This window comes from Lolium rigidum, unplaced genomic scaffold (assembly GCF_022539505.1).
Source record: "Lolium rigidum isolate FL_2022 unplaced genomic scaffold, APGP_CSIRO_Lrig_0.1 contig_38441_1, whole genome shotgun sequence".
Taxonomy (NCBI): domain Eukaryota; kingdom Viridiplantae; phylum Streptophyta; class Magnoliopsida; order Poales; family Poaceae; genus Lolium; species Lolium rigidum.
The window spans coordinates 12,854-24,565 of record NW_025900419.1 but is presented as its reverse complement, the minus strand read 5'-3'; the positions used below and the strand labels follow the sequence as shown (position 1 = coordinate 24,565).

At 43.0% G+C, this 11,712-nt stretch overlaps 2 protein-coding genes across 2 annotated transcripts; one reads left to right on the top strand and one right to left on the bottom strand.

The window, feature by feature from the left end:
* Window positions 1–483: 483 nt before the first annotated feature.
* On the top strand, window positions 484–5,815 carry LOC124681271 (BTB/POZ domain-containing protein At2g30600-like). The gene is given in 14 exon segments (XM_047216204.1): window positions 484–711; window positions 1,033–1,118; window positions 1,120–1,854; window positions 1,952–2,284; window positions 2,400–2,627; window positions 3,111–3,272; window positions 3,971–4,183; window positions 4,282–4,329; window positions 4,414–4,472; window positions 4,553–4,685; window positions 4,772–4,846; window positions 4,936–5,016; window positions 5,098–5,166; window positions 5,265–5,815. Coding segments are annotated over 13 exon segments (2,424 nt in total). The 5' UTR covers window positions 484–711; window positions 1,033–1,049; the 3' UTR covers window positions 5,484–5,815.
* A 172-nt stretch (window positions 5,816–5,987) lies between these two features.
* On the bottom strand, window positions 5,988–6,606 carry LOC124681272 (plastocyanin, chloroplastic). The gene has a single exon (XM_047216206.1). The coding sequence runs from the start codon at window positions 6,539–6,541 to the stop codon at window positions 6,077–6,079; it is 465 nt and encodes a 154-aa protein (XP_047072162.1). The 5' UTR covers window positions 6,542–6,606; the 3' UTR covers window positions 5,988–6,076.
* Between the last annotated feature and the right edge of the window lie 5,106 nt (window positions 6,607–11,712).

Below are 11,712 nucleotides of genomic sequence, written 5' to 3'. Positions count from 1 at the left end.
ACCATCTTGTATCCAAATACCCAACCAAGCGAGCCACTTCGTTCATGTTGTAAGGGATAAGACAAATGCCTTTTTTTGTATGCAAGGTTAATTTTTAAAACTCTATATCAATTATTTCGGACTGATTATCATTTTTGACGAGGACATATAGTATTTAACTGACTATCATTTTCCATAATAACTGCATTCAACTAAAAGTAATATTTCGAAACATTTCGAAAACAAAATTACACAGTGAGATTAGGTTATGAAATAGGCTTGGGCTTATTTGATACTACAAAGAAATTTCGGAACTTAGAATTTTTTTTCCCAAATAGATTGTTTATGACTTCTCCTTCAGATGCATTTGCACCAGATTTCATAGAATTTTTTTCTTCAACTCTAACATCGTTTCCGAATCACGTGAAACAGAAACTTTCTTGGATAAGGATAACCTATCTGTCGCCCTACTAAATATAAAAGAAAAGAAAAGATCCATCCCCCCTCTCCCAAAAAAAGTCCATGAACTGGCATCACACAGGTCAGACAAAATTTCTCTCTCCACCATCCCCTCCCTATCCCTCTCTCAAGCTCCAATCCGACCACCCGCCGTTGTGCCCACATCTGCCGCCGACGCCGTCCCCCCCACCGCCATCGCCGCTTCCCCCTCTGGTTCTCTCCACCGCATCGCGTCTACCCCGTCCGCAACCTTGACACTGACTGGTATTCGAGGTATTTGTTTTAGTGATTAATACTCATACCCAAACTGATTAACCTCCAAAAATCCCATCTGGATGCATTGACTGTATACGAAATGGATCTTTGTAAATTAGGGTGCAGGGGGAAACGAATCCAACCCATATGGATCTTTGTAATAACATCTTCATATTTCAAACCTCATGCTAGGCCATGCCCCTTCCTTGTTTGATATGATTTCTGTGTCTTGTTTCTTCTTCTTCTTCTTTACTTCCTTAGTTATTTGATTTACTACAAGTCTCATATTTTTGCCAATTGCTCTTGATGTACAACGTGATGTTGTCCTCCCTCTTTCAGTTAAAACTACTTGCACAATGAGAGTAGAGGACAGAAAGAGATCCTTGACGGTCGCCCCCTTCGAGTGCGTGTGGGGCGAGGAGTTCCCGTTTTGCCGAGGCCGGCCGCGGGTGCATCGCGTTCGAGGCGTCTGCTCAGAACGATGTCACCCTGGTGTTCCGCGAGCAGCTTGGGAGCCAGCACTACCACTACAGGATGGACAGCGCTCGTCATTACACCGTCATCTTGGGCAGCCATAGGAACAAAAGGTTGAAGATCGAAGTGGACGGAAGGACCGTTGTCGATGAAGCTGGTATCGGGTTATGCCGCTTGTCGTCTTTCCAGAGCTACTGGATCAGCATCTACGATGGATTGATAAGCATTGGGCAAGGAAGGCATCCAAACAACAACGTCCTGTTCCAGTGGCTTGACCCTGATCCCAACCGAAGTGTTCAGTACGTGGGGTTGTCCAGCTGGGACAAGCACGTGGGCTATCGAAATATAAGCGTGCTTCCATCAGCTCCTCAGAACAGCATCCTTTGGAGCCAAATCGAGTATGCTTATGCTGAACGGCATGGGGAAGGAGGCCATACCAAAAACGAAGAACCAAAAGATGGCTGCGAGCAAAGGCTAATTTCAGACTTTCTTGAGAGCTGGGATTTCTCTGATGCTATATTTGTTGTTGGCACTGAAAGGAAGGTCATCCCTGCGCACAAAATTGTCTTGGCCGCTTCCGGAGAGTTTGATTTTAGCTCAATGAATGGATCTACCATCGAGCTTCCGTCAGTGTCCTACCCAGTTCTCCACTCTCTTCTTGAGTATATCTATGCAGGTTCTACTCAGGTAAGCTTTGATTTTTTTTAAATGCTCTTCTTTTGAAACAGAGCAAAGCTGTAGTCTGTTTATCATATATGGTGCTCTTATTTTTGTGTCGACTCAGATTGCAGAGTGGCATCTGGATTCACTGCTGGAGTTGAGCTTACAATTTAAAGTTGAACCGTTGGTAAAACGTTGTGAAGAAATGCTGTACTGTTTGACTAAGATTGGTAACAAACTCTCTGCTTCTAGCAACAACTTACAAGTATCAAGTAGTGGATCTCAAGCTCATCAGGTTGGCTATTTCCCTTTCAAGGCTCCAGTGTGTGTGCAAAAAATTAAACAGTTCCTTGCAAGTGGTGAACATAGTGACATAAATATCTTTGTTACTGGACACGGTCTAGTTGCCCAGGCTCACAAACTCATCCTTAGCTTGTGGAGCATGCCATTCACCAAGGTACATTGTTGTTCCACATTGTATCTGTTTCTAATCTTTGTCAGTTTGTAATATTCACATTTTGGCATAATCCATCAACCTTAGCATAACCAACGATGTGGGTGTACATATGCAGATGTTCACAAATGGGATGAAAGAAAGCAAAGCTCCGAATGTATTTTTCGAAGATGTTTCTGCTCAAGCGTTTTCTCTCCTCCTTCAGTTTATGTACAGTGGGGAACTCATAGTCGATAACCGGTATATCACTTCAGTTTTGGTTCAGCTGCTCTTATTATCGGATCAGTTCGGCATCACTGTTCTTCAGTTTGAGTGCTGTAAAAAAATTATGGAATTCCTTTCAGAGGTACCTTTGTTTTCTCTTATATAGAGTGATAGAAGTTGCTGATAGTGAAATTTAGTAGGGCTGAAGACTATTTATGATAAACACTTTATTACCACCAAATTATAGAGCACTGTTGTTCATACAAAAACACTTTGTAAACTTCATTTTGCATGTAGCCATGTTCGTGTATTAAAAAAACTAAAATAATACTGAGTACTGGCTTCTGTAGTGTCTATTCATTGCAATCTATGTAGCTTTTATCTGTTGCTATTCAAGACTTTGCCTGGGCCTGTGCTGGTCGTGACAAATAATAAGTAGGGTCATTGGCCTCAGAAATCAAGTCTTTAAGATATTGATACAACTTTCCATCTGCATTATACATGCAGGATTCGAGTGTCCTACTGGAAGAAGCTTATTTTCCGAATTTAAGGGATATGGCTTCTGCAAATTTGGTGAACTTGCTATCTGGCTCAGCGTAGACTGACCCCTGAAAGTTTATTGCAGGACACAGTATGTTCAGTATTACAAGCAGTGTCATCAATCGCGTCTTGTAAATTGCTTGAAGAAATTTGCAAGCGGAAATTTGCAACGCACTTTGATTATTGCACAACTGCTTGCACGGACTTTGTGTTGTTAGATGAGGCAACATTTAAGGATATTCTTCAGGCAAGTTAGAATACTGTTTTCATTTGATCAATTGCCCAGCAGTCGGGCCAAATATGAATCATGTCTGAGAAAATAGATAAAGGTGCCCATCGAGATTGAACATCACATTTGAAATCTGTAATAGGTTGCTTCAAGTGTCACCTCCCACAAGTGCATCGATTTTACTAGAAACAACTTACAATTATAATAGAGCTGATGAAGCTCTACAATTCTTTTCATGTCTAATTGTTGGATTTTACCTAGCAAGCAAGTTTTTCCGGTTTTAACCTTGCAAATGCTGGGTGGGTTCTGTTGATCAACCTACATATTCAGATTTTTTTTTAAAAGTCTCATGTGGTTTTAGGTATAGATTGTTAAGTTCTCCACTTTTATTACTCCCTCCGATCCATATTAGTTGCCACTAATATTGATGTATCTAGACATATTTTAGTTCTAGGTACATCCATACTAGTGGCAAGTAATATGAATCGGAGGGAGTACTTCAAATGTTAGTTTTGCCAACATAGTAATCTGAACACTGGTGGTATCTCTGGCGCATGTATTGAAGTTGAGTTAAGGATTAAATAGTTGAAAACATATGTTCAGAATTGCGTGCTAAGTTTCTTGAGAATAATTTTTGTCCTAAATGGACTAATGTTGCTCATTATTGTAGCTAGTTTTTTTTGTCAACATTGTTCATAATAGTACTAATTTTACAGCATGTTGATATGACTGTGACGTCGGAAGAGAAGGTTCTGGATGCCATCTTAACATGGTGCATGGAGGCTTCTGAAACTTGTTACTGGAATTCTGTAGATAAACTATTAAGCACTTCAACACCAGAGCAACTCTTTGGGGAGAGGCTTACCACCATCAATGATTTACTACCACTTGTGCGTTTCCCTCTAATGCAGCTGTCTCTCCTTCAGCGGGTACTGCCTTTTGTTGTATTGTCCTATCATGGAGCAGTTTTTACCTATCACTGAAATTTCTTATTAAGCTGCTAACAGCACTTGTTATTTCACCGCAGATGGAAAAAAGTAACCTTGCAAAGCACATACAACTGTTCGGAAAGTTGGTTAGTAATTTATGTCCTTTTTTGTGGCGTGTCAGGGTATGAGATTCTACACAGGAAGAGTACAGCTGATATCTTGTGTAACAGGTTGCTGAAGCCGTTGAGTTCTCCAATGCTGGACCAAGGATGCCAACAGCAAACAAATGGTCAGTATATGTTAATGTATGATCAGCTGCAGTAAGAGTTGTAGGTATGCCTGAAAATTTATGAACCTTAAACCTTCCAGTGAGAGATTTCTACATAGACGCTCAAGTTATAGGGAGCTTCAGTATATTTCGGATGGTGATAACAATGGTGTAATCTACTATGCTGGGACTTCATTTGGGAAGCACCAATGGATCAATCCTGTTCTGGCCAAGGTAAGAGAAGGCGAAGCTTTATTTGTGTTTGTGAGTATTCAACATAATTACTCAAGTTTATTGTGGCCTTGATTTTGTTCTACTAGAATATCACTGTAATGGCAAGCAGCCCAAATTCAAGGTACACAGATCCGAAGGTTCTTGTTTCAAAAAATTACCAGGTATTGATGTTGCTAGAAATGCTTGGCAAACATATATTTATTAGTCCCCTTGCTTGGGATGAAGTTCACATGTTGGTACATGACATCAGGCGACTTGCTTTGCTGGGCCTCGTGACGACGATGGCAAGAAGTGCTCTTGGTGGATGGTAGACATTGGACAGGACCATCAGGTTGTTTATCTGAAGAAAGAATAAAAGTTATTTTGTGTAATGTGAGCCAAAAATGATAAGTTATCACGCGGGCTTGTGCAGCTTATGTGCAACTACTACACAGTGAGGCAGGATGGCTCCAGAACGTTTATGAGGTCTTGGGTTCTTCAGGTACCTTTACTTTTTTTTTTCCTTTTTCCCCCTTTGCGAGATATATTTTGTGAGAATTTTCTTTCGAGAGATGAAGGGTTGACATGAGAGTGGATCAGGGATCGATGGACGGTGAGAACTGGACAAGCCTTGGTGTCCATGAAGACGAGCGGACCATTTGCCATCCAGGCCAGTTTGCGTCATGGCCAATCACTGGCCCATCGGCGCTGTTGCCCTTCCGGTTCTTCAGGCTTGCTCTGACAGGCCCAACGGCCGGTGTGTCGAACAACTGGAATCTCTGCATCTGCTTCCTGGAGCTCTACGGCTACTTCCGCTAGACGAGGCTGGGTTACAGTGTACATGGAAGTTTACTCTTACTTGGTTTTGTTACATGTAAAGATCTAGCCAGCCAAGCATGTGAAAAGATGATTTCGAACCAGATGTTACAGAGAAGGACAAGACTATCAACTGTTACACACAAACAGCTCTAGCTTGAGCACCCAAATAGGCAGAAGCATACACACAGTTTGAAAGCATATATCTGAGTGGAATAAATGTATCATTTTCTGTTTATTTTGCTTACACCGAAATGCTGTTATGATGGAAGTGGAATTGTAAAGCTGAGATGTTGCTACAAGTGTTAATATATCTTTGCTTTTCTTGGCTTGAAGGAAGCGCAATAGTGTGAGTTGAGATGGTGGTTAAGAATACAAATTACTACGTACAGTGAAATTAGCTTAACTGTGCTGTAAGTAAGCAGAGCAAAAGGTTGTTGCAAAAATAAAATAAAACATATAGACATACACAGATTATTATATGATGGTATGAAGGAGCGCGAGCACTTATAAACAAGAGCCTCATCGATCGATCTTATAATACATAAAACAGATCGTAGTACAATTGATTGGTGGCAAGAGCAAGACAGCTAAGCTTAGTTGACGGTGACCTTGCCGACCATGCCGGCTCCGGCGTGTGGCTCGCAGTAGAAGCCGTACGTCCCGGGCACGGTGAGGGTGACGGAGAAGGTCTCGCCGGGGGCGTTGAGATATTCCTCCTGGGAGATCTTGGCGACGTCGACGCCGGACGGCACGGCGTCCTCGTCGAACACAATGTTGTGCGGGTACCCGGCGTTGTTCTTGAAGGTGATGGTCTCGCCGGCCTTGACGCTGAAGTCGTTGGGCTCGAACACCAGCACGCCGCCGTTGGCGCCGAGGAGCACGTCCTGCGCCATGGCGCCGCCGGACAGCATCGCGCTGGCGGCCACGGCCACGGCGGCGGCGCCGCAGGCCTTGCTGAACGAGGCGCGCACCACCAGCCTGCTGCTGGAGCTCCGGGGAGCAACGGCGGCCCGGGAGAAGGAAGGGACGGTCACGGCTGCAGAGGAAAGGGCGGCCATTGCTCCGATCTGGTGTTAGTAGCGAGTGAGTGGCGCAGCTAGCTAGGTAGGGCGTGCTGGTGAAGTGTGGGTTTTATGGACAGGGATGGGTATATATGCAGCGGTTTGGTTGGACAGGGATGCAACCAAAATCTGAATGCCTGAGCCCCATTGGCCGGGTGAGATGATAGAAGATGATCCTATAACTGTACCTCCCGTCTTGTGATGTTATGGTCCACATATGCATCATCTCATTTTCGTGTTGTCTGCAACTGCAACGTACGTACATATACCATCTATCCACTCCCGCTCCCGGGTCCCGGCCGGCTGGATATATCATCACTTGCTCCTCCTAAATATGATCAGGGCAAACTCTGCGCCATTTGTCTACTCTATTGGTCCATATGTGAGTAATATATGGATAACCAGTTTTCATAGTCTCCGCAAGATGGTGTAAAGATCTTTATATAATTTTTAATACTATTATTGTTCCATGTACAGTCGTTGATGATGATTAATAGATCAGTGGTTCTTTTCGCAAAAAAAATAGTCAGAAAGTTCACCCTAGTTCCAAGGGTGTCCCCACCATCTGTCCACTTCATTTCTTCTTCCTCTTTCCTCAATTTTCTGCTTCTACAATATACTTTATGATCTTTCTTATTATATCATGCAGTTGGGGATGGTGTAAACTTTGACATCAAACATTGGAGCAATCCTAACCGTTAATCACTCTCAAAGAGACAAAGACGCTCAACAAACCCACGCCGCTTCGGATGGAAAAAAGTTTAGAATTTATTGCCTACCAATCAGATCATCATAAATCAAGGAAACTTCAAAAGTGGTTAAAGGAAAATGGATAAAAGTTTATTGCGTATCAATTAAATCTGCACAATAAAGGAAACAATCACCATCAAAACCTTCCCTTAAACAATCACCGTTGGAAAAAGGAAACCTTCTTTCCTTCTTTCATTCTTTCGTTAAATAATTATCTCCTAATTAGTATCAATTAGTATCAATCGGTATCAATCATATCATTCTTTCCTTCTTTCATTAGACAATCTGGTATTTGACGTTCAATTACTGAGGCAATCAATTTCTTCCTAATTAATCCTACGCATGCTACCAAAAAGTATCTCCCGTGTAATCTCATCCCCCGCATGCCGAGAGAAGTTGGGAAAGAGATGAATTCCGCTCAAGGCCAACCAGGCCTAAAGAAATAGGTGAGGTGGCCATGGCCCTACCCAACCCGCCTCTACTTCCCGTTCGTTCCGCGAGCGCTCTCACTGACAGTTGGGGCTGCCGCCACGACTCAGTGGCGGAGCTTGAAAAAATTTCATGGGCGGGCCAGGTTAAAAGAAAGCACACAAAAATTGTTCTAGACCATACCTAGACATTAGCTATTACTTCCTCGGTTCTCTTTCATAATATATGTTTTATCTCTTTTGTAGATTCACTTAGAGTACTTTAATTTGTATATAGATTATTTTTGTGTGAGATTTACTTATTTTACTTTGTATCTAGTCACTTTAATTAAAGTATCTAAAGCGTCTTGTATTAATAAACAGAGGGAGTACCTATAAATTGTCTCATGGCTGTTGAAATTCATAAAAAATGAAGAATAAATTTGTAAAGAATCCACCGTGCTATGGAACTGCACCCAAGAATTTAGGGGAGAAAGGAAAGTACATGGGGAAAATTGGAGAAGATTTTAGGCTAGATTCAATCGCAACGTTGCTTGGCGGCCGGTTGTGACCATGCCCGTGCGCGTGCGGTGCGGCCTCACGTGCAGCTGCGCGATCTCCTGGTCGCCCCATGCCCGCTGGTGGCGGAGCGGCACTAAGGGCATCTCCAAAGGGGCGACCCATCACGCGCCCGCGCGTCCGGATGGGTCCGACCCGGACAAAAATGGGTCCAGCCACGCCGAACCCGCACTCCGCCTCGGGAAAGGGCGCGAGTGGTCGCCACGGCCGGAGTCCCGGCGCCCTCCGGCGTTTCGAGCCGGAACAGCGCGTCGCCGCCGGGGGGCGTCGTCGTCATCGACGCCGCCGCCGTCATCGACGCCGCCGCCGACGAGTACTACTGGGGGTAGTACTGCCGGCAGCCACCGTGCTCGCAAACCCTGGCTAGAGTTTGCTTTTTTTTAGTTTAAAGCCCATATAGGGCTTTCTTTTGTGTAAAAATTGCCTAAAATAGGGCTAAGTTTTTTTAATTACATATGCGCTGCGCACGCGTGTTGGGCGCTGCGTGCGACCCAAACGGACACGCGGATACGGGCCGCTGTCCGCGTGTCCGCTCGGCCACCCAAATAACCCAAAACAGACGATCCAGCGCGTCCATTTGGATCGCTCGGTTGGAGATGCCCTAATGCCCCCTTGCTACTAGCACCCACTCCAGCGATTCCCCAGATCCCTCATGTTTTTCAGTCTAGATCGCTACATGGATAGCGAGACGCCCACCACATCCTTAAGGACGAAACTGAGAGAGACGAGCAAGACTAGAGACATGCAACATAACGGGCCATTATGTTGTGCTGAGCTGGGCCATAGATGCATAGGACTAAATATTCTTTTGACAGAAAACATGGGCGGGCCATAGCCCGTTTTGACCCAACGAAGCTCCGCCCGTGCCACGACTGTCGTTGATACATGCAGTTCATGTGGGGACTGGGAGGCATAGTTCTCCAACGTCCACATCCTCGACGACGAGTTGCTCGCTATGGGCCCCTTCACCCGTGCTCGCCGTCATGTTCCTCTTCCCGACCAGCTCTACGGTATAATTCTTCGTGATCCCTCATGATCATGTGATGAAGAGGGTGATGTTGAGTATGTTCATTTCTAACGTGATCGATCAAGCTGACAAGGTGGAGGAATACGACCCGAATGCCACCTTGAGTCCTCGACGGTAAGTTTAAGGTACAGTTGTGTTGGCCTGCTTGACTGAATGCTTCAACTACGTTGTGATCCTTCCAAACATATGCATCTGTGTTTCTCTCTGTGGTGGTGACAGGAGGAGATCAAAGTGGGCATCATGAGGAAGGAGAGATGGAGCCACACCGAATATTGTGTCTGTTTTTGTCTGAAGGCCCTCACTATGTCCTGCACGTTCGCCATCCCAAGTTCGCTGGTGTTCTCCCCGTCTCACCACCATTTTTTCCTGCAAAGCTGCCTCGCCTCGCCGGAATCCGTATTGGTCACGTCGCCGGCGCCGCAGAAAGTCAATTATATCATAGAAAAATCACGTATATATGTCTCGATGGACTACATCTGAGCTTTTGGTGCTTCAGCTGAACAACCTTACTGTATGGATGGATATTACTGATGTTTTTTTTTTGCTTCCAATCATATGGGGAAATCACTTCAGATGAGTATCTTGCATATATATTACTGTAGTAAGTATGTTGTCGTCCTTGGTCCATATGGAAATATACCATTGTTCTGGTTGTAAATAACTATTTCATGACACCATCTGATCTGGTTGCAAGAGCACATGCTCATAATCTCCAAGTGTGATATTTGTTTGCATTCCTTACATTAGTTTGGAGTTGCTACTTGCATGAAGTAGTAAGTACAAGTTGTGCTGATTTTCTATGCATTCACTAATACTCTTGTGAGACCAACATAAATTTAGACCACCTAGGAAAGAATTAGGTTGCAATGGAGTCACAAAGCAAATATTTATACCATTAGGGCATTAAATCTTCTATAACTTCTCTTGATTCCCGGAGGAACAAATTGTTGCCCTACTACATTGCCACGTATATTTTCCTGCCAAGTAGTGGTTTGTACCGTGACTGCTATTAAATTGCACCTTCTTGTTTTACATATACAACAAAAATGAGAATCAATTCCTGCACTTTAACTTTCATCGGGATCTGATGATGAGTTCTGGATAAACATTGTGGGGTTTGACGGCTTTCTTCACAGATTTCACTAGAATCTAACGCCAGTACCAGGAACTGATATCTCCGCACCCTTCCATGTTTATTTCACGTTCTAGGATTTTTTGTGGTTTATCTAAGAACAAGAACACATTGCATATTTCCATTTGTATCTGTTAATGCTCTTCATGGAAAATAGAAAAAAATGATCCATGATAAATAGCAATGGAAACGGATGGCTAAAAGGGTAGAGAAAATCATGTTGAAAACATATTTCCATTTTTAGTATGTACATGACTTTCCATGGGAGATCTTCATCCCCTCTTACACTGAACTTAAATTGTTTTAAAAATCATTGTACTCTTTCATCTGTTCGGGGCTTCATGCTGCTCTCTTGCCACAGACGCCAGGATTGATTTCCTGCGTGGTCGGAAATCACATTTACAATTCCATTATTTCCTTCTATTATTATCTCTTAACTCTCCGTTGAACTTCTCATGATATCTTGGACCTCAACATTGATTAATCTTGCATTTAATTTAAAAACCTAAATCAAACTAAGTTATGGCTCCACTTGTGTCTTACCATTTTTATGTAGTTATTACATCAAATTCTAAATGCAAGCTTACTTTTTCTATTGATGCATGGATATTTAATTTTTGAAAGAGATTCATAGAAAAATTCCTATCATGTAAAAAAGAATGGAATAGCTCTTTGAATCAAATCAAGGAATTACTTCTAGAGATGGAATAGCTCACAATACTTAAACTCCTTGGAAGCCACATGTTATTTGGGTCCTTGATTTTCTATCCATATGATGTTAAATTATGCTAACTGAAAGTTTTGATTGTTAAAGTTTCTATATATAAGTAAATATTTACATGCAAAGTATGTTATGATGTACTACATATGGGGCGACGGAAATTTTCAATGAAATGTGGCAACGCACACGAATTCAACTAGTACAAATAATATCAAAGATGACTGTCTGCTCATATATTGATTCAAAAAAATCAAACAACACATCTCAAACAATAATTCAAATTTAAATACATTTTTTGAAATATTCCAAAAAATACACAAAATTGTGCACTAGATGGCATGAACATAAACTACTTGTTTTCATGATGTGCACACATGTGCTCAACTAGATCATCAAGAAGTTGACGGTGCATGGATTGGCCGATGCATATCAAACTTACCGAGCTCACCGACGATGTCTGAGGAGCCGGAGGAGCATTAGTAATGATCCTCTCTTGCGTCAAGTAGAACATGGCCTCGACCTCATATGCGTGTTGGCGTTCGCCTGCATCTG